The sequence below is a fragment of the Solanum lycopersicum genome, chromosome 2 (assembly GCF_036512215.1).
Source record: "Solanum lycopersicum chromosome 2, SLM_r2.1".
In the NCBI taxonomy this organism is placed as follows: Eukaryota; Viridiplantae; Streptophyta; class Magnoliopsida; order Solanales; family Solanaceae; genus Solanum; species Solanum lycopersicum.
This window is the reverse complement of record NC_090801.1, coordinates 51,534,111-51,558,275: the sequence shown is the minus strand read 5'-3', so window position 1 is coordinate 51,558,275 and position 24,165 is coordinate 51,534,111. Positions and strand designations below refer to the sequence as shown.

General features: G+C 30.5%; 3 protein-coding genes across 3 annotated transcripts; 2 read left to right on the top strand and 1 right to left on the bottom strand.

Annotated features, from left to right (window-relative positions):
• Positions 1 to 1,813: 1,813 nt before the first annotated feature.
• On the top strand, positions 1,814 to 3,624 carry LOC101252250 (protein C2-DOMAIN ABA-RELATED 2-like). Its single transcript, XM_004233427.5, has 3 exons — positions 1,814 to 2,455; positions 2,947 to 3,042; positions 3,191 to 3,624. The coding sequence occupies exons 1-3, from the start codon at positions 2,345 to 2,347 to the stop codon at positions 3,482 to 3,484; spliced, it is 501 nt and encodes a 166-aa protein (XP_004233475.1). The 5' UTR covers positions 1,814 to 2,344; the 3' UTR covers positions 3,485 to 3,624.
• Positions 3,625 to 8,961: 5,337 nt separating this feature from the next.
• LOC101251949 (protein C2-DOMAIN ABA-RELATED 1) lies at positions 8,962 to 12,162 on the top strand. The gene is made up of 3 exons (XM_004233426.5): positions 8,962 to 9,140; positions 9,445 to 9,540; positions 11,489 to 12,162. The coding sequence occupies exons 1-3, from the start codon at positions 9,030 to 9,032 to the stop codon at positions 11,780 to 11,782; spliced, it is 501 nt and encodes a 166-aa protein (XP_004233474.1). The 5' UTR covers positions 8,962 to 9,029; the 3' UTR covers positions 11,783 to 12,162.
• A 10,965-nt stretch (positions 12,163 to 23,127) lies between these two features.
• LOC101252553 (probable calcium-binding protein CML18) lies at positions 23,128 to 23,887 on the bottom strand. Its single transcript, XM_004233428.5, has one exon. The coding sequence runs from the start codon at positions 23,713 to 23,715 to the stop codon at positions 23,278 to 23,280; it is 438 nt and encodes a 145-aa protein (XP_004233476.1). The 5' UTR covers positions 23,716 to 23,887; the 3' UTR covers positions 23,128 to 23,277.
• Positions 23,888 to 24,165: the final 278 nt, after the last annotated feature.

Below are 24,165 nucleotides of genomic sequence, written 5' to 3'. Positions count from 1 at the left end.
TAAGTTTGTATTTTTTTTTTATAATTATAAAAATTTTACGATCTGTAAAAAACTATCATAGTTCTCTAATTCTCACATAATTTTGTCATATGAACAATTCATACATCATAAAGATATTAGATTATCTTAAGATGCCATATTGATAAATCACACATATCTTTATATTCTTTTTATAATATCCGTGATTAGAAATTTTTAAGTACACAAATTTTATAATATTACTAAAAAGAATCACTATATTTCCATTAAAATGTTTTGTTGGAAATTGTAATTGACTCTTTCCACGAATATTTTGAATGAATCGGTGAAAAAATAAAAGGAGAATAGTGTTATCACATAGAAAAATATAGGAAATTTTCCTCTATTTTAATAAGAATATGTTTCCTATAACGTGTTTTTTCAGTGAGCTAATTCAATGAAAAATGAGTGAAAAAAATTGTATTTCATATCACAATCTCTCAGTTATTCGCGGTGGAAAAACTTTTATTTTAGTGCTGTTAAAGATTCACTAGTCAAAAATAGTAGTAACTAGAGATCTCTAGTAACTAGTTATTCTTTAATGTTATATTTGTCTCAATTTATATGTCTAACTTTCATTTTTCAATTGATTGAATAGATGACAAGTTTTTATATTTAGTAACAATTTAACTTGAAATATTTATTTCCTTTTAATGAAATGATTTTTTCTCATACAAACATTTATAACTTATTTTACACCACAAATTTTAAAAGTGAGTTTTTTTTCTAAATTTCGTGTCAAGTCAAACTAAACACATACTAAAAGAAGAGAACATATTTTTTTTCACATAGTACAAATAATCTCTTCACGGCTCACGCCAAACTCAATGTCTTTTTTCTAGAGTTTTTTTTACCAAATATAAATATAATCCAAATTTTACATTAAAAAGTTGAAAAATCATAATTAAAATTTTTTAGATTTGAATATTGATTAGAGAAAAAATATAAAGAAACATTTGAAGTTGTCTCAAATTTTGAAAAGGATATCTAAACTATACAAGTGTCTTATTGCCCCCTAAACAATCCTGAACTGATATCATTATATCAGTTTTTGTCCACCCGACATGAAGAGTGTATGCACTTCTTCAAGAGCATGAACAAACTTAAAAAAACAAATATAATTTTATTTTTACAAATACTTTGCTATAAAATATATTTTTAAGTTTTCTATTATTTTAAGTTTTTCTCCTTATTATGTTATTCTTTTTCTTTCTTCCTTCTTCTGCGAAAATTTATTGTCATCTTCATTGAAACTTCTCATTTTGCCCAACTCCACCTCTTTACTAATATTAGCTTAACTCTTCAATTTTAAATTATATCTAAATATTTTATTAGATTTTAAACAATTTGATAAACCCATTAGATTTCAAGATGATTAGCAGGTATTATTTAGTTTTTTTATTAAAAAATCCAAATTTCAATTAAACTTTTCCAACTTTTGGTGAGTTCTGATTTTTTTCAAAATTATCATTTCTAGATTTAAAGTTATATAACTATGAGATAAATTAATTGATGATACCTTAATTTTAATTTTTCTTGAAAAAATAATTAGTTTTGTTATTAATAACTCAACAAGGTCTAGAAATTATATAATTTTGAAAATAAAGAAATTTGATTGAAAAAGAAGATAAAAGAAAGAAAATGGAGGTGCTCAACTTAACGTGAAGGTGGAGTAAGGTGAGAGTGGGAGGTGAAGAAAAACAAAGAAAGAAAGATAAAGGAGGGAGGGGTAATCTGAAAGTAGGGATGGAAGATGAAGTACAATTCAAAATCAAATTAAAATTACTAAAAAAGAAAAGAGAGAAATAAAGAAAAAACCTAAAATAAAAAAAAATTATATTTCAAATTAAATTAACACGAGTCACACATTGATTGGTGTGTGATAAGTTTACCATCTAAAATCTGGAATTGATCGAAATATGATGTAATAATGTATGTTCGAAATTGTTTAGGAGGTAATAAGACGATTGCATAATTAACGTATCTTTTTAAACGTTCGACATAACTTCAAATATCACTGTATGTCTTTTGTCTAATTCATTATTATAAATCTTTAAAATTACGATTTGAAATTCTAACTTCAAATAGCATGTCCAATTATGTCAACTTTAAAGTTAAGTTATGTCCAAATGAATTTTCTAAAACTCACGTGTAGACAAACCAAAGATCAAATTAATATATAATAGAGATACAGCAGCATATATTATACCCATCTAACTTTAATAGTACTAACATTGTAGATGTTTTCTCAACATCAATATCCTTTCCTTTCTCATATTTTCACCAATACAATTTTCTGTCTCGCAATAATTGTGTGTTGTTTTGAATGGAAAATCATTTGGGTCTTTTGAGAATTCGTATTATCAGAGGAATTAATTTGGCCATTAGAGACTTGAGAAGCAGTGATCCTTATGTTGTTGTTAGAATGGGCAAACAGGTAATTTCTCCCCTACTCTTTCTGTTTCACCTTTTTTTTTCTCTCCCTCTTAGTATTAAATTGGAACATAAATTTGTCTCTGTCCTCAAAATACCCTTCTTTGACCATTTTGTGTGCTGAAAATTGCGTACGGCAAACGCTGTTTATTATCAAGTCAAAATTTTGTAAAGCAAGACGATAAAGCCCAGACTTGTTTGTTTTACCTCTATTTTTGTTGTGAGTCGGAAAATTATAAATAAATTTTAGTTGTTCTAAAAAGATAAAAATGAAGTTATAATCGAGCGAGTTTTAAATTAAAAAATCAAAATTAAGTGATTTTCTATGAAAAAAAAATAGTCCGTTGAGGGTGACCTTAAGAATAATTTAAGATGAACGTCAACAATTCAAGTGATTTTCAGTATGTTAACAAAAATAAATGGAGCGGAGCTTCAAATTGTAGTGTTATTTTAGACGGTGTTCACTAATTTTGTGTTTGATATTATTGGAATCAGAAATTGAAGACTCGAGTGGTGAAGAAGAATGTTAATCCTGAATGGAATGAAGACTTAACGTTAGGTGTTGCTCAACCTATTCTCCCAATCAAGCTGGTAACTTCCTTCAATTTGTTTGATTACGAAATTAAATATACTTTGCTTTACCAAGAGGAAATTAAACAATAAGACACGTAAAACAGAGCCTTTGAAGGTAAATTATGCTTTCAGTTTCAACTAAGATGAAAATGATCATGATCTGCAGCAAGTTTATGACAAGGATACATTTTCTCGCGATGATAAAATGGGCGATGCAGAACTTGACATTGTACCATTTATAGATGCAGTAAGGATGACGCGCTATAAGAACATCCCCAATGGAGTAATAATTTCGAGAATAATGCCTAACCGGCAGAATTGCTATTCAGAAGAAAGCTGTATTGTGTATGAAAATGGCAAGGTTGTTCAAAACGCGTTTCTTAGATTGAGGAATGTTGAGCGTGGTGAGATACAACTACAGTTGCAGTGGATACACATTCCTGGTTCCAAGAATCTATAACTATTTCTATCCCAGCTAATTGTGGCCATTATGCTTCTGTTTCTTTGTTTCTTTTGAATTTCTAATGGCCGGCCTTGTAAAGAAAGCTAGATATTTTGTATTTGTTGATATCATAAATTATTGATGTTCAATTAAATGAACTTGTCCTGTTTCTGTTGTTGCTTACATGCTGACAACAAAATCTAATTACATAAGCCATTGAGATAGCGTATTATATTTATCTCATCACAATTTTTAGCTATAAAATGTATTCAAATGCTATATTCAAATTGATTAGGTTCAATCAAATTTAGACAGGTCATTATGGGTTAAGACGATAACACGTCGAGACACAATTCAATTCAAATTTGCTTCGGTTAAAAGGGGTTGGATAAGATGAGTTAAGTAACAGGTCATATAATGGGTCAAGACTCAGCCCAGTTCAAGTTTTACTATCTTAGTTATTTCATCTGTTATTTTAAGCTATTTTAATACGAATTCTTATTTTTTATTTATTATGACTATATATAAAAATATTTTGTCAAAATTTATCATAAAACAATTTGGATTACATATCAACCCAATATTTAATGAATTGAAGTGAGTTAAGCTAATAAATGAACGTATCAATAATAAACTTAAATTTGAACTAAATTGAATGGATTGAATTTGATTTTGCGACCCATAGACCAGCTTTACTCTGTCTCTATCATAAGTTGGTCCAAAATGCGGGGAAGTTAATCCCAATAATAATTTCAGCAAATGATGAAGATGCGAAGGTTATTGTTCTGTTTCCACTCTGGCAAAAAACAGACGAGAGCCTAATTACTCCATTTGCAAGAAATTTTATTACAATCTTAAAATCATCACTAAATACAAAAGCTGGTGACAGATATTGAAATCCTTTATCTTTTAGTAGGATGTTTGCTACTCTTTTCGTTATAAAATAAGTGGTGTTTGTAGTTTGAACATATGAGTAAAATTCAAAAAATTTCAAACTTGTAATTCATCATTTAATTACTGGTATTTCTCGTGCAATTTATATTTTAATAACTATACACCTGATTGAGTATATTTCTGTAACGACCTGTTAGTCGTTTTGAATAGTAGAGTTTATTTCTGGTAATAACTGTGTGGGTCGACGGATTCCACGACGGACCATCGAGGGGGTCTCGTTCCAAAACACTTAGATTCTGAAAATTTGGGTACTGAGATCGACTCTCTGAACTTCGCGACGGAAGAGCAGGACGGACCGTCGTAGGCACGACGGACCGTCACAGACTCTTTAATGAATTTGAGTCTCTGAACTCTGTGACGACTCAGCAAGACGGACCGTCGCTGGCACGACGGACCATCACAGGCTGCGTAACCCTGACTGGGTCGGATTTCTGTTAAATGTTTTAAGGGGTGTTTTGGACTATTCGTGCTTATGATTATAAAGTTAGTGGGTTAATGTTAATAATTCAATTACTTGGGGGTTAAAGGTGATAACCTTGAAATAAATAGTGGGTTACTTTTACCATCTTTTATACTTAATTATATGGTAATTAGGGTAAAAGAAAAAGAGTTGGAAGAAGAAAAAGAAGAGAGAAACGAGCGAGGGAAAGAGAAGAACGCAGAGGAAAGCAAAGGTTTTGGGGGATAGCTTGCTTGATCACAATTCTTCGGTGGAGGTAGGTTATGGTTTATGCTATTCCATAGTAAACTCTTAATAGCGAATGATATGTATTGGGTTGTATTGTAAAAGTCTTCTATATGCTTAATTGTGTGTTTGCATGATGTGATTATAGATAATTGTGATAAAATAAGCATGATAAGGCTGTTGAATCTTAAACCTTAAAAACCTCTTTGTTAATGATGATGCCTTGGTATAGAAGAAGACTTGATGAACTAAAAAGAATGAGGTTAGTGGATCGGGTGTCACATTCCGACACCAGGATAGTAATAGTGGATCGGGTGTCACGTTCCGACACCAGGATAGTATTAATGGATCGGGTGTCACGTTCCGACACCAGGATAGTAATAGTGGATCGAGTGTCACGTTCCGACAGCAGGATAGTATTAATGGATCAGGTGTCACGTTCCGACACCAGGATAGTATTAATGGATCGGGTGTCACGTTCCGACACCAGGATAGTATTAATGGATAGGGTGTCACGTTCCGACACCAGGATAGTAGAGGATCGGAGTGTCACGTTCCGACACCAGGATAGTATGAGGAGGATGGGAGTGTCACGTTCCGACAACAGGATAGTAAAAAGAATGAATCTTGAATTATGCTAATATACTCAATTTAATGAACCTGTTTCCCAAATGAGTATGGTGTGGAGGCTTGAGTCCTCATAGATGTGTTTGGGTTGTGCCCAATGGTTATGGTACTTGTTGTTGTCACCTGTTAAGTGTTATGGTTGATTTTATGTTATTATTCGATATATATTGTTTTCTATTTTGAGTTGGCTGATGATATCTACTCAGTACTTGTGCTTGTACTGACCCCTACTTGTATGTTTTCTCTTTGTTATTTGTGGAGTGCAGCAAACGTACCGTCGTCTTCAACTCAACCGCAACTCTAGCCAGACTTCAGCATAATCAGATTTCAAGGTGAGCTATTGTTCCTAGCTCGGACTGGATTCTTTCCCTCGCGTCTTGATGTCTTGAAGTTCGGACATGGACCATCTCTTTTACTTATTTTAGCTTCTTAGATACTCTTAGCTTTAGTAATTTGAGGATAGATGTTCTTGTGATGATGACTTCCAGATTTTGGGGAATGATAAGTATTGAATTTTAGAAGTTATTAATTGATTTCGTTAATGAGTTTTAAGTCTTCCGCATTATATTCTGTTTATTATGGTTGAAATGTTAGGGTTTAGATTGGTTGGTTCGCTCACATAGGAGGGTAAGTGTGGGTGTCACTCGCGGCTCGTTTTGGGTCGTGACAATCTCATTATCACAAGTCAATTAAATAAAAAATATATAGCGCACTGGTAGAAAAAAACACAAATTTGCAATGACATGTTAAAATTGGTCTCGGATCTAATTTAAAAAAAAAAATTAATGGGAAGATGATTTCTTAAGTCTTATAAAAAGATTACTTATCTCATTAACTATTGAGACTTTTTCATTTCTTTAATATCTCACTTCACAGTCTATCATTAGTCATCAATACGAGACTTTTTTATTCTTCAATACTTCACATCACTCTCAGGCAACATTTGACATGTGATGAGATGGGTCCTATTTTAATATCATATTGAACTTGATCCTGAGCCTACCTCATACTTAAAAAACTAGCTCAAAAGGAGAAAAATTATTAGAGACATAAAAATAATTATTTTCTAATAAATATAAGCTATAATTCAAATCAAGTTAAATCTTGGGTTCTTTATTTTACACTCCATTATATAACATGCAATTACTAATGCCTGTTTGGATGAGCTTCTACAATATACTTATTTATAAGTCATAAGTTAAAAGTCATAAAGTAGAAGGTACATACTTTTGACTTATCTTTCAACTTTTATGATTTAAAAACAAATGCTTACAACACTTTTTAACCTTTTCAAACACCTTCAAAATTAAAAATTAAAAATATTTAAAAAATTAATTAATTCAACCGAATACTAGTTAAGAACAACGAGAAAACTGCCTTCTGTCTGTTGCCATGAAATGTATAGGTAGGAATTGTTTTATGCTTGGAAAGCCCGTTGCGCGCTCTCAATCCCCTTTTTACACTCTACTATATAACATGCAATTATAAATTTCTGTTTGGATGAGCTTCTACAATATACTCATTTATAAGTCATAAGTTAAAAGTCATAAGTAGAAGGTACATTAATTTTGACTTATCTCTTAACTTTTATGATTTAAAAACGAATATTTAAAACACTTTTTAACCTTTTCAAACTCCTTTAAAATTAAAAAAAAAATATTTAAAAAATCAATTAATTCAATCGAATAGTATGTTAGGTGTGTACATATATATATAGTGTGTATTTGACTGCTATCTGACTATATATGCATGGATCAGGAGTACTCTATCCATACACAAGATTGTGATGTCTGAACTCACATTTTGCTAGTGGATATATGTACCCCAGTGGCAACGACTTGACTTTTGAGTACTGTTAGGGAAAACTATATATCGTCCATCTATCTTTCTATGATTTTCTGATTTATAATGACATCATAAACATTTTGATCCTTTCGTTTGTCCACGTCTCAAGGTTTCTTTAATTGCAACATAGTGGTCCCTTTTCTATTTGTAGTATGTATATGTTCAAAAGGGTAATTGTTCAAACCCCCTATCATTTTTTATCGTTACGATTTCACAATCCTATTTAACATATTATCATCGAATTCTTAGCAATAAGATAATAATTCAAGTAGTTAATATATTGAGTTACTATGACGACGTTATTAATAAAATAGTTAAAGTACACCTTAATTAACTTGAATACCATCTTTATTAAGGAAAAAAAAAGTTGAAACGAAAAATAATGATGAAGTAAGGAATTTAAAAAAAAAGGAAAAAGGGTAGGAAAGAGAGGGTCTCAATTTAAAGAGACCCTATTTAGTCCTCTCATTAAAATTGTGTTTGTTGAAGAGACAGTAACAAAGGAAACATTGCATGTTAAATTTGTGTCACATATTGATTGATGCGATGCTAACTGTCTTTTTTGCGCTATTCTCATATACTTATGAGTTTGACTTGGATTTATTGGTATTTTTTTAATATAATATGTTGGTGTTGATACAAGACAATTTTAGAGTCAGTTTTGAGGTGAATCTCAGGACGAAGCATAGTGAAATCATAAGAAATTTGGAGTTAGAAATATCATGAGATATAAACCCTATCATTTGGACGTATGCTTAGGTGAGACGCGTTTTTCTTTTGAGGCGTAAATAGAAAGAACTTTTCCTAATTAAAAATGTTAATAAGTTCTTACACTAATTCCCAAAACATAAAAAACAATTTGTTATTGTTCAGACGAACCTAATAATATATTTATAGACCTTATATATTAACTTGTTAACTTCCGAACAAAATTGATTGATGTCTTAATAGTAAGGAAGAGATGGTATAAATACTTTTTCATACTAGGATTTTGAACCCCATCATATCAAGAAAAGATTAATTTTTTAAAAAGGAAACTCATATTTAGTGAAACTAAACATTCATTAGGATTTGACTTATTTTAGATACTTTTAAATTAAAATAATTTGAAAGTGTTTGAGTAAAATTAAAAAATATTTGTAAACACTTATTTTAAAGTTAAATAAACAAAAATAAACCAAAGTCAATAACTAAAAAATCCTAAATTATAACTTTTGACTTATAAGCGATAAACCAAAAGTCAATTCAAACGGGCCCTAACTCGTAAACAATGAGGGGTAAGGTTCTAGATGTTTCTTGACATTCCTTTCTGGGGTAGAATTTCAATTTTTCTAACTTGCAATTCTGTGGACCCCATCCCCTGCCTATACCCTTCTAAGGTTTTAAATTTAACTACTATAAAGCTACCCACTTTTGCAAAATAAAAAATCACTACAAGTTTTAAAGGTTTGAATGGAGAATCAGTTGGGTCTTCTCAGAGTTCGTATAATCAGAGGCATCAATTTGGCCATTAGAGACTTAAGAAGCAGTGATCCATATGTTGTTGTTACCATGGGCAAACAGGTAATTTCCCCCCCTTTTCTTCTTCTTCACTCTTTCAGTTTCACCTCATTTCTGTTCTTCTTTATTCAAAATTCCGTAACCTCAGATTTCTCTGTGTTAATTTTAATTATAAAATCAAAATTCTGTAGTTTTCAGGAACTGAGAAAACAAAGCTTGTTTATCGTATCTCTCGTTTTGTTATGTGTGCGAGATTTATGTAATTGTTGACTATCTTCAGTTTATACAACAAAAATTTATCATACGAATTGTTGTGGGAGTTGCTGAATTGTTTTGTTAATTTTGTGTTTGCTATTATTGGAATCAGAAATTGAAGACTCGAGTGGTGAAGAAGAATGTTAATCCCGAATGGAATGAAGACTTAACGCTATGTATTACTGAACCAATTCTCCCAATCAAGCTGGTAATTTAATTTTCTTCATGTTGTTTCATTATGAAATTAATTTAATTATTCTTTTGATTAATCAAGAGAAAATTAAACAATAATACACGTTTAGAAAACAGCCTAATACCGTAACAATTCAGTCTTCGAAGGTAAATTATGCCTTTCAAGTTCAACTTCCTTCTTCTAATCTAATTATAAAATAAATTCATTTTCATCAACGGTGTGTTTGGTACAAACGAAAATGTTTTCCTAGAAATTGTTTTTCTCTAAAATAATTAGATATTTGATTTATTTTGTCATGTTTGATTGGTGAGTATAAAATATTTTAATGTTTCGTTTTTGACTGAATTTTTGAGAAATATTTTTTATTTTTATTAAAGTAGAAAATAATTTTTCAAGTTGATTTTTCTTAAAAAACAAACTGATATTTTTTCGGTAGTGAGGGTTGGGGCTGGGGTAGTTCGCGGGTAAGGATGAAAAAATTAATATTTGAAGTTTAATTATTTTTTTTTAAAAAAACAATATTAATTTTTTTGGTTGATAGGGGGCTAGTGGGGTTGGAGGTCGAGGGTATGGGCGAAAAAATGAAATTTTGAAGTTAAAAATATGTTTTAAAAAATAAACTTCAAACTTTTTTAGGGATAGAGGCGCTGGTAGGGGGGCCTTGTAGGGGTGGGTGGGCTGGGGGTTCGTAGGGTGGGGTGGGGTAGGAGAGAGGTTGGTAGAGAGTTTTGGAAAATATAAATTGCTTAAGTTTCGAAGAGAAGTCATTTACTTAAATTTGAGGAAAATTAGTTTATTTGGAAAACATTTTCGAAAATATTGGATCCACTTAAACATAAAAAAATTGAAGAATATTTTTCGGAAAAGTTTTTCCTCCTTACCAAACACACCCCAAGTGTCGCTATGTTTAGGGATATAACCTGATTTGACCCGTCCATTTATCAACTCTTGACTATTTGATCCGCCTTAATTCAATCTTCGTATTTGGCATCCTACTTGATTTATAATTTAATTCAGTAGCTTATATGACTTGTTTTCAATTAATAAAGGGAAAAGGGTATGATATACCCCTCAACTTTGTCATTTAGAATTGATATACCCCTCGTTATAAAAATGGCTCATATATACCCCTACTTGTAAACAAATGGCCAATATATACCCTTTTCCTCTAACGGAAATGAAAAAAATAATAATTTTAATCTAAAATTTTATTATTTTTTTCTAAAAAATATAATCCCATATGAGTAAATTTAATCCTTGTCAAACATATTTTTTTTGACTTTTTTTTTGTTTTAATGACTAATTTATAATTATTATTTTGATAATCAAATTTATTTATGTTTCACTAATATTCTTGTAAAACTTATTATAGATGACCAAATTTTTTCTTCGAATACGAAATTAAATTACAATACACAAAAAAAAATAGTTTAAATTTTTTTTCTTTAAACTAAGGAATGAAAGAAAAAACAAAATAAGAATAAGAAACTCAAATAATTATAATAAAAGAAGTCAAAAAATAATTTATGTATGAAAAAAATTAAAATATACCTTGAACTTTGATAAAAGAATCATATATACCCCTAAATAATTTTTTTAAAAAATTAGAAGTAACAAATATAAATTTAAAACTAATTTTTTAATTTCCGTTAAATGAAGGGTATATGTGAGCCATTTTGTAACGGCAGGGGTATATGTGAGCCGTTTGTATAACGGTAAGGACATATATGAGTCACTTTTAATTTCCGTTAAATGAAGGGTATATGTGAGCCATTTTGTAACGGCAGGGGTATATGTGAGCCGTTTGTATAACGGTAAGGACATATATGAGTCACTTTTATAACGAGGGTATATCAGCTCTAAATGACAAAGTTGAGGGTTATATCAGTAGCTTATATGACTTGTTTTCAATTAATAAAACCAGTGTGTGATCTTTATTGTGTTTCTATTGCTGTCATTGCAGCAAGTTTATGACAAGGATACATTTTCTTACGATGATAAAATGGGGGACGCAGAACTTGACATCGTACCATTTATAGATGCAGTAACGATGACGCGCTTTAAGAACATCCCCAATGGAGTCATAATTTCGAGAATAATGCCTAGCCGGCAGAATTGCTATTCAGAAGAAAGTCGTATTGTGTATGAAGATGGCAAGGTTGTTCAAAACGCGTTTCTTAGGTTGAGGAATGTTGAGTGTGGTGAAATAGAGCTTCAGTTGCAATGGATAGACGTTCCTAGTTCCAAGAATCTATAGCAGCTTATATTGTGAGAAAAGCTAGATTCTTTAGTTACCTATATGAAAATATTAAAACGAACTTATCCTTTTGTTGTTGTTGTAAACACGGCTGGCCAAAGTTGTTGGACTTTGAGGCTAAACCACATAAAGACCCAAGAATTAGATAGCCCAGTACTTGTTTTGTTTGGGATCCAGGTTTAGTACACTCTAAATGGTATTATGAAGAAACGGTCTTTTCCTCCCATCTTCTTCTTCTTGAGTCTTAACTTCCCATTCCCATTTTTATGGCTATCTTTAGTTACTTGCATTTCAGTACTTTTTGTGATTCTAAGTGTTGTTATTATAATGGTTGAATGACCTAAAAGATTAATTTTATATTTGGCTTCATTTGTGTTGAATCTTTGTACTTATTACTTTGCCAATTAAACTCTTAAACTCATAAGAATACAATATTTTAAGTCCTTTTCTCCTTCGGTCAATGTGAGTCTAGTGGTTACAGTTACACATAAAATTTCACATCGTCTTTTACTGCCATATGTGAAATTAAATGCTAAAAAAATAATCAAATACATCAATTCTTTAATATCTTGAACTTTTCAAATAGTCATCTTCTTTATATTTGGTCATAAATTGAGAATTAGATTCATACTCATTAGATCAAATTCTTCTTGATTTAGCTTGTAAATTCATCTACAAGTTTACCAACATAAACTCAAATGAATCCCAATCAAAATTTTTGATTAATTTTACAAATTCACCACACCCATTTATTATTTTTAAAGCTTTTTCAAGTTTATCAATGGAATTCTAAAATTTTCAATTGTCACAATCCTTCAAATTAACGACATTATCTTCTTGTTGAAACCATATAATAAAAGAATGGTACTAAAAATTTTCAAACCTAAAAAATGAAAATTTTAGAAGAAGTTGAGGCTATTAATTTGTATAAAAAAAAGAAGAAGAGGAGGAGAAGAGTGAATGTGGGAACGGAGAAAGAAGAAAGTTGAGGGTTGTGGTGAGGGGTAGAGGAGAGAGGGCTGATGGAGAACAAGAAAGGGTGGTGAGTGGGTGGACGAGGATTGGAGAAGATGAATTTTATATTTTAATTTTGTTAAATTGATTTTTTTAATGTAAAATATTGTTTTAACTCGCTTTGAAGCGCGTGTAATCACACGTATTTTCAACCCACTAATATTAATGTCACATAAGTTTGGTTGATGGTCAGATGATTAGAATATTGTGTTCGATGAGTTTAAGGGTTTGATATGCACAATATTGAGTAGGAGGGTCCAACTGACAAACGAAGTGGTCGCCTAGGTCATTCTGTTGATTATAATTTGATTATCAATGACTATAATGCTTATGTATCTATACTGAGAATTCAGATTTGTCTCACTTACATGTTGACAACAAAATTTGCGTCTGATAATCTGATCACACAAATCTATTGTATTTCTGTGTTATTTTTGACTTTTCAGTTTTCACTAGTGTTTGATATCCACTTTGAAGAGAGTGTGTTGCATGTCCAATAAGGAGAGAACACTTCTATATCATGACTTTATTATTTTTTAGCACTGAAACATCGAAATCTTTAGTTAAAGATAGAGATGTACCATTTATCACACCAAACCATAGGTGCTTCCAAAATGTATTGGAAGTTGGTCTAAAATGTGGCTTTCAATAGTTCTTTCAGCAGTATGTAAAGATCATTGTTCTGTCAAAGAATAGACCTGGAGGATTTGGATTTGAGCCAAAAAGCAATGCAAGCTACTAGTTTTGGAAAATTGCAATTTGTGAATACTCCTTTCACCTAATTTGCTCATTCTTCTACCTTTTGGATCAGAAAATGTTATTAGAAATACTCAAATATAGGACTAGATAAACCAGCAAAATTTTGGACTAATGAAAGGTTTTCTTGATATTACAAGTATGATCTTTCATTGTTACTTGAATGTAGGCTCAGTCAAGAGAGTTAGAGATTCGGATAATCACACAATTTTAGATAATTTGTCACTCACCCCAACTCATATAAATTGAGTTCGAAGTTAGAAGGGTAATTTTTTTCTTTCGAAAAATATAAACGGCGTATTAAATTTTTATTTTATCAAAAGAGCTAAATCGTTCCTGACGGAGCGATTCTAGTGACAATTATTGAGCTCTTAATTTTTTTTCAAAGATCATTGCCTCTGCAACGTTTTTCTCAAAAAATATTATTTTTAGAAAACCAAAATAGAGCAGCCTTTTATAAAATAAAAAATAGAAATTAAAATTGAAATTGCTGCATCGCAAGCGATTTGCTTTAAATCCCTTTCTTTTTAAACCATGACCGTCACTTGATTTTTTTAAAAAAAGTTTTTTTAAAAAAAAATTGGCAGCAATTCTCTAAAAAAATTCAATGATATCGCTGCTTGAATTTTTTTTTAAAAATAAATAATAAAAAAACACATCATTTATTATCATATTTTTTTCAAAGTTTTCTATCATTTCAAAAAGTATCAAAAATTCCTTTTTTGAATAAAGATCCGATCAAGTATAATTAGGTCAAATAATGTTAAATGGTGTTATAGATTCATGCCATGTATACTATATAATAATTTATGGTTAAGATTCATTTAAATTATATACTCATTTTAATAATAAAATTAAATTATATACTCATCGTAATAATAAATTTAAATTATATACTCATCTTAATAATACAAACAACAAAGTTGTCAACTATTTTTATTTTTTAAAAAACTATCACATAAAGCAATAAGTGTACCTAAGATTGACGTGTGCGGATCGAGAGTTGACAATAAGACTCAATTGATAATGCAAATACTTTCAATCAGGTATAATAAATTTTCTTTTTTCAATCTTAATTTTTTCTAAAAAAATATTAGCTTGAGTATATACTTAATTGCTTTATTCGTCAGTTTTAAAAGATAAAAATAGTTGACAACTTTGTTGTTTTAATTATTAAGATGAATATCTCAACCATAAATAATCATATAATACACATGACATTAATCTATAAGGTCATTGAACATTACTTGAGCTAATTATATTTGACCGGACCTCATCATTTTTTTTCTGGATACATTAATTTGGAATGTCCTATCCATGATTTTCCTTCTTTTTTTTTTCATTCCACAAATCTCTCCACAGTTACTTTCATTAATCTATTTTTGAATTTCAATTTTTTTCTCTTTCCAATAAATGATTTCAAGTTATGCAAGAGGTAGATTTCTTTCCACCACTTCAATTTTCAATTTCTTTTATTTGTTTTTTTATTGTTTTCATCTTAAAAATTACTGAATCGTTTACCCCCGATCTTTTTATGGAACAGAGGTGGAAAATCTTTGCAATGCACATAGTTCATCCTGGAATGCATTTGAAGTGGTTGTAGAAATTTCTGATGGCGGTCTTGATAGACTTCATTCGTTGGTTCGATCTTTCAGTTTTTTGGGCTTACTTTTGATTCTTAAATTAGTTTTTTTTAGTGTTACCATTGATGTGATACATCACTTTCACAACCCGAGTCTACATCCTGGACGTGGTCGGCACTCGAAGTCCATTGCTGGTCCCCGAGCGAACCCTCATCCTAGCTGACTACAAGCGGAATACTAACTTAACCATATAAAAGCTTAAAACTGATATAAAATTCAATAAACTCAACTTTACAAGACTTTAACTTAAATGAACAACTTTGAATAAAAATAATATGTTCAACTAGCCATAAAATAGACAACTTTAGTCTTTTAAATTTTATTAAAATAAATGAACAATACAAACTTCTTAACTAAACTGACTATCTTTGAAGCCTCTAACTGACAAGGATGGAAGTCGGGACAAGACCCACGACCTTCTAACTAAACTGAAAAGTAAATAAAATCCTCCGAAAGCAAGGAGGCTCACCATAGCTAACTCAAACTCTCAGATGTATCAACGAAGCTTCTGTTGATGATCCTGAATACATGTGTCTGCATCATGAGAAAATGCAGGTCAAATGTCTCAGTACCTCTTCTCGAACTTAAAATTCAAAGAATACTCAAAGTACTCGACTTACTCAACTCATCATACTCAAGGATAAGATACTCAACTCAGAGATTAAATACTAAATTCAAGGATATGATATACTTGACTATGGATACTCAACTCAATATAAAGCAATAATACACATGCTATATATAAAAAGCTTTATAAAACAGTAAAAGAAACTTAGTTCGTTAAAGAAAATACAATAACAAATTAAACTTTACATATATAAGAAGGTAATATAGTTTCTGTAGGAGATTCTCTAATCGATAACCACCACTATGAGTCTAAGTAATGATACAACGTCTCGCCCACACTTTCAAAACTTTCATATATTTTGTCATCGCATAAATCTCCTTAACTTAGTAGATCCACTAGCTTAACTTACGTGATCATCTAAAAAGTATGACTAATTAATACCCATAATGACTACATGGTTTCATGGAGACTTGAGTTAATATGAACTCTCATCTCCACATCGTGCTCAATACTACTCTCAAAATATATTTTAGCTCATGTGTCTTTAAAACAACTTCCTTCTTTGGGTTGAGATAATTGCTCAACACTTAACTTTAGAATGCTCTCTTGGAATCAATGTTCCCTTTTCTTACTCAAAACTATTTTGGAAATCTTAGTTTCCTCTTTTAACATAAATGTGAAAATATTTATAAATATTTAGGCAATACTTAGTCACCATATACTTCTTTGAAGAACAGAACTTCAACTTTACTCTTTCTCATTCAAGTCTTTAAAACAAGTTTTAAAATAATTTGTAAAAGAACTTCATAAAAAGGGTTCATGTCGAATTATAAACATGAACGACTCAATTCAAGGTTTTCAATAACCATGCATAAAACTCAATACATGAACTCCAAAACTCAAAAAAGTCAATGATACTACTTATCTCAAGAATGCTTGATTCGGAGGGTTCATGCAGAATTATGGGCATGAACTACTTAACTCAATGACTCAAGCTCGGCTCAGAGGGTTCATGCGGAAGTATAGACATGAACTACTTAACTCAATGATTTAACGGGTAACATGTAATAGTTGCATGATTAGGAATATAATCCCAAAAGGAATAAGGAACTCAATATTTAAGACTTGAAATTTGGAGATACTAATCCTCTCAATGATACTCAATTTATGGAGTTCATGTGGAAATTATGGGTATGAGCAACTCGACTCGAAAGTCTATGTAACTAGATGGAACTCATGTATACAGATCTTCTCATTCTCGTACTTACTTTCTCAAAACTAAGTCCAAATCACTGATGGATCTCAAAGACTTCACATTTGAACTTAAAGACTTTCTTGAACTCTACTCTTAACTCTCTCTTAATGTGAATTATGAATTCAAGAGTTATGGTTCATGATATGAAAGATATAGGTGATATTGTAGACTCACCAATACATTCTTTTTACTCTCATACTCACTTATTTGAGTCTTGAAACAAGTTACTAGAAGTTGTAAAAGGCTCCTCAAAAGGACTCGAAGAGACTCTCTTAAAAGGTGCGGAAGAACTCTCAAAACTTAATCTTAACTTTAGATTGAAACAGAATTATTATTTCAAGGTTATGATTCATGTTATGAATGATTTTCAAGTGTTTAGAAGTAATTCAAAGTGTTTACAATCGAAAGGTGTGAAGATGAACTTTAAATGAGCTCAAACAGAGTAATCGGGGCAAACTGGATGAGGCAGGCGACCCTAGGGCTGTGGGTGACGCAGGGCGCCAACCCCTGGAGTACAGAAGGGTTTGGGGCGCTCTGGCAAGCGCGTCGCACAAATCCCCAACCCAGAAAACCTGCTAAACATACTTGCTCGTTTTCTCACCCTAACTCGTCTAAACTCGAACGGTTTCTACGGTTTATTTTCAATCACTTTGATTCAATTACTTAACTTAATTACACTCTAATATACTTAAAACAACATTCAAATTACTTAATTTCATCTCAATAATCCAACTACACAATATTTAGAATGAACCTCAATCATCAAGAACTTAAATCCTTAAACTTTAAGAATGAAATTCCACTGAAAAATAACATGATTGGTGTGTGGGTGAACTAACACAACACTATGGAAGCTTACATACCTCTTAGGGATTAAACCCATGGTGAAAATCCGCAACTAAACTCAAGAATGTCGACGAACATCTTCATCCTTTCCTCTTTTCTCTTCTTGCCTCTTCTTGAACACTCAACTGAAATTCTAAGTGTACATTAGGATTATAAAACTGAACCTAAAAAGGATTAGACCCTTAAAATATTACTAAAAATAAATTAAATCTGATTGGGTAAGAAAATGACCAAAATACCCCTCATATTTTCGGCTAACTTTTCTTAACTAGACATCCTAACTTCAAAAGGTCATATCTCACTCATCCGAACTCAAAATCAACAAACTCGTCGGCTTTAAAAAGATAATTGAAAGAGCTTTTCTATGGTATCTTGTAGCACACCTAACTCATTATGTGCTAGGAGTTATGGTCGTCTGAAGTTGACTCAAAAGTCATACTTAACTTAACTTGCAAAATTTCAGATTTGCTATTTCCAATTTAATTCTTTTTGGAACTCAAGATGCTAAATCTAGTGAACTGACCTAAATAGTTAAGAAAATTTTTAATTCCTTGGTGAAATCTCACTCAATACGATAAACGGCTCAAGTCTTAGTTCGAAAAAATTTCTGGGGTGTTACAATATCCTGTTCATATTTAAGGTACGTAACTCTGATTTTGTTGAATCTTCTATTAGTGTTTATCATATTTAATATAAGTGTACTTAATACATAAACTTTGTGTTATGTATTACACACAAAAAATTATGCTATTTAAACAATTACATGTATCATATTTTCTTTTAAAAATAAAATATAGTATTTCTCAAACAAAATAAGATACATAAATAATAATGTATCATGGACTAACTTTTTAGGCATGATATATAAATTCAAAGTCATACTAAATATATCAAATACACAAAAAATACCAAATAATAATAAGGGAAAACTTACATAAATATACTATAAAAAATATGTACCACTTATAGCAATAATTTTTTTTTTTCACTTGATCGCTTTTAATACATTTATAATACACTTTTAATTCATATTACAAAGAACAATTTATTATTCACATATTATACAAGTTTTATTGATGGAAAATACATTTATCACACATTTTAATACACTTATAATATAATGTGTCAACTTCTTACCAAAAAACATAATATATTTTTAAAAACAGTTATAATACATATATATTGCATACTGAATTCACTTTTAATACATATTAGATATTTAACATAGTATTGCTATAAATGGTAATAAATAAGAAGTATCCTAAAATCCGTAATTATTTATTAAAAGCACTCGTCCAAGTAATTTTTCCACAATAATGTATCATCTCAAACCTAAAATCTTATGCGCAACACTTTCTTATTTAATGTATCTAGTAGAAATACAACACTAGTCAATTTAAATTGAAAGGATCTTCGTGATGTATATTCTCAAAATTTATGATAACTTTGAATCAAAAGTGAACAGATTCAATGAATTAGGAGAATAATTTTGAAACTCAAAATTTTCAACAATTTTGAATCAATTTGAAAGGATCTTGATAAATTTGAAGATTCACAAAAGAATTTATTTGTCCAACAACAATTTCATTACTTTTGTGTCATTCATAACTCATCTCGCTTATTCAAAATTTCAATAATTTTTTAAAAATAAAATCTAAAAGATTTCTTCATTGAATAGGTCATGTATAATACAAATTTCAATGTATATACCTTGAAACTGGTCAAAATCCACCCTTGCCAATTTTGATCACAAAAACGTTATTTGTGACTTTTGTTATTATCGACAATTGGGAAAGTGGAAGCTCAAATTCTTTGAGTATCTTTGTCGTCTTTCTGTTGGAACTTGCCACATATATTACAAGCAGTGTTTTTCCATCAAACACAACAAATCAAGACAGGTGCAAGGCATGGTCAATTTGGTCACCATGCATCGCGAAAATTTATTTTAACATAAGTTCTTACCTAGTCTTAAAAGATACATCATAGCTATTGTTTTCGGCCTTTTTCAATCTATTACAATTTGGGTGAAAATTGAAAGAAAAAATTTGAGTTGTTTGAAGCGAGACAAATTTGAGAGAAAAAAAAATTAAATTTTAAATTGAAGATGGGTGGAAGTGAAAGAGAATTGAGAAAAGAAAATTTTAATTTTAATTTCACGGATCTTTTAATTTGGGAGATATACAAATCAATCAGATTAGCCTGATTTGGGAAGTGACATCAATTTTATATTCTCTTTCCTTTAAAAATGTAACTGGTTTTGTTTTGATGTATCAAATTTAAATTTTAAAAGTGTAACTGATTTTGTTTTAATGTATCAAATTTGATTTTTAAAAGTGTAACTGATTTTATTTTAATGTATCCACCTTTTTAATTATGTATCCGGATATCACTAATTTTTGAGGGATTTTTGTTAATTGAAAAAAAATAGGGACATAATTTAGTTTAAATCCTTATATTTTTTATAAGTTATACTAAATTAATTGACTGGTCGGATATATAGTTTCTTTAGCCCAATATTAGATATCTTTTTGGAAAAATTACGCGATTGAGCAAACTTATATTACTTAATTATTCATTATAGATATAGTTTGCTATAATTACTACTCATGGCTAAAATTATACCTTAATTATGTGACTGATTTCGAGTTTGTATATTAGTCACATTTGTATATGGATAACTCACCAGAATATATAAATACATGTATAAATTTAAGGAATCCCATAGTGTAATTCAATAATTACATTCTGTCCCGATAAGTTTAATAATTACAAAAAATCCCTTAAAATTGCTGAGCCGTGATACTTTAGAAAGTTATGATACATGGTAAATGATACATAGTAACTTAAAACTGTTAAGAAAAAATAGGGGATAAAAACGGTAAATTTAAAGCTGTTACTAAAACAGCTTAATTTGTGGTAACAGATCATTAATCGGCATTAAATCAGCACTTAATTGGATATTAATTTCATAATTTGAAAATCAAAGATTGTATCAGTTATTTAGAAAACAATTGGAGCTGCCGAAATTTTTTTGTTGTTGCAGTGGGTTTTTGAAGATGAATACTTCGATTTTGATGAGATATTCCGGAATTTGGGTGAACGAATTGCAGTATGAAAATTACAAAATTGATGGAATCGTTGTTGGTGATTCAATTTCGTTTTCTAATCTCAAAGCAGCAATTGCGGCCGAGTTGGACATTGATGTATCAAGGAAAGAAATTGAAATTCGATACATTGTAGAAGGTAACTCCTGTCCGATGAAACTTAAGAACGATATGAGTGTTAAACTATATTTTGAACTGAAAAAAAACGAGCCTGGATTTTCAATATATCCATTATGTATTGACACAATTGAGAAGAATAGCGGTACTGTACATAACTTTGATGGAAGAAGTGGAGAAATAACGTGTGTAGAAGGCACAACAAATGATACACAGGCTTTGGCAATAGTTGAAAATAGCTTAATGATACATGGTTTCAGTTTTCAGAATTTCATACTATATGAAAAACATGTGATACATGTCTATAACATGTATCATTGAATTAAATAAAACATTATAACATGTGATACATGTCTAATACATGTATCATAAACAGCGACTAAACAACATACACAAAGAATCTATATGTATCATCAACTATATCTGATGAAGCATTTATTAAACTTAATGAATGATACATTATAACAAGTTTCAAAACATGTATGAGTAAATCAACTAAACAACTAATACCTTACTGATACATGATATCATACAGGAATTCATACTACATGCAGAACATGTGATACATAGCTACTACATGTATCATTACATTGACTAAACAATGTACACACAGATTCAACATGTATCATCAAGCACAGATTATACTTTACTACACTTATATTACTATGAAGTAATAGAATAATTAACAAAAACGAAAAAGAGAAGAATATACGAATTGATGATGGATTAACTATAAAAAGGGTCTGGGTTCTTACGATTCAATATTAGGAAGAAATAGTCGAATATGGATTAAGAATAAAAAGAAGAAAATAGAAAAATCTGTTGGGTTGAGAAGATTCAAAGTTATGAAGAAATAGTGGGATGAAGACGATTAAGGAAAAAAAAGAAGTGAAATGTGACTTTGGTAAGAACAAAACGGTAGAATGCAGTGGAAGTTACCCTGCTTCCATATTTTTTGAATTTTGAAATTCAAAATTTGTTCTTTTATTTAAATTTAATTAAATTTAATAATTCAAAATTAAAAAGCTGATTAAAAGGTTGAATGTTTAAATGGAAAAAATTTAAAATTCAAAAACTGATTTAAGAGGTTGAGTGTTTTAATGGAGAAAAAATAGTCATTAAAATTGGTAAATGTGTATTATAGGAGAGAGTGTAATGTATCTAAAAACTTACACTAAAATAAAAAAATAGGGAATTATGTAATATTTAAAAAAAGTAGGGAAAATTGAAGAATATAAAAATTATATATGTGTATTTAAGTTATTTTTCCTTTATACAAATGCATATATATAATATACAACTATTTAACCAATATACATATATAGTTCACCTCTATCCACTCTCGCGTTCGCCTCTCTCCCTATCTCGCTCGCCTCTCTCCCAATATTGCTTGCTTTTTATACAAGTACACATGTATAATATACAATTATCTAACCATTATAAATATACACAATTCACATCTCCCACTGTATGCCCCTCTCACCAGTCACCTCTCTCCTACGAATTGTAATTGTCAAATTATATCTATGGAGAGTGATTAGGCTAGATTTTAGTGGCTATATGTGAAAGTTTTCTTTTCTGGAAAAATTACATGTAGGCGAAAAAGGTGACGATTTTGTTGTTGTTTAGAGAATTTTGATAAAATATTTTTTTCTATGTTATTAAGTTATTTAAATTGATTTGCAAAAAATTTTCAAAAGTTTAATTTTATATATTTTCTTAACAATATAAAATTATATATAATATGATTTGCGTGTAAAAGTTCACACCTAACACTAATCATGGTTTAAGATATGGAAGTGGGCAATTGACATGATATTTGTAAAATAGTCCCTATTGAATATCGACCACAATAACCCAACAGAAGCATCTAGCCAATGTGCACCACTCCAACACCTAAACCTACCCAAAAAACCTACCAAAATGAATGATGCAAACACTCTAAATCAACCAACAAAAGAATGAGCAGCAACACAATAAGAAATATTCAAAGCGCATCACTAAATAATGAAAAGCAAACAGATCTACTACGCAATTTGGCGTTTTTGAATCAAGGATGATTGATATTCGATTATTCAACTTTTAGTAAATCGAATTCCTATTAACACTTTCACCCACATATGAAAATCAGTCAAACGAAACGAACACATTTAACTACTAATCAGTTTAATTATTCAATTAAACACCTACCATTAAGCTCTAGTCATCATCTTCTTAAACTCCTCAAAATTAACACTACCGTCGCCGTCGTCATCAACGGAACTGATCATACGCCGGCAATCCTTAAGCGAACACTTCTCTCCAATGCCTTTCATAACGGAGTGCAACTCCGACGCCGAAATCTTCCCGTTCTTATCCTTATCATACAAATCAAAGGCGTCACGGAGATCCTTACTGTTAGATCCTTCAACCGGACAGTGAAACGCAGCGAATTCTTCCAAATCGATGAAACCATCACCGTCGGTATCAACCTCCAGCATCATTCGCTTCGCCTCGTCCGGCGTCGTTTTAGTGCCGAGAGCATTCAAAACTCCGTCGAGCTCCGATAGAGAGATTTTTCCGTCGCCGTTGGTGTCGTATTTTCGAAATACTTTCTCGACTTCCTTCATCCTCGGCGTAAGCTTTGCCATGATAGGGGAGATTAATTTTTTAGCTTGTTAGTTAACTGGGGGTGTATTGTGGGAATTTATAGCGGAGGATCACGCGGTTTAACGCGGAAGAAGGGGAATCGGGTATAATGGCCCTCCCTGTCACGCGGATTACTCCACTTTTAGTTGCCATCACAATTGGCATGCAACTACAACTCTACTGCCTAAATTAACCTACCAAAATAATTTATGGGATACATTTCAAATTTTAAAATTATTTTAAAAATTTGATATATTATATAGGCACAATACATATATTAAATCATACTTTAAATTTTAACTTTGACCTCAAATTTGTATAGTGCATAAATAGACACTTTAACTATCCTATCTTTCAATAAATAAACACGCGATTTTTGGAGCCAAAATGCGTGAAATGCAAACACTTCCACGTGTATTAGTGAGCCAATCAGTGGCTGCCAATTGATTAAA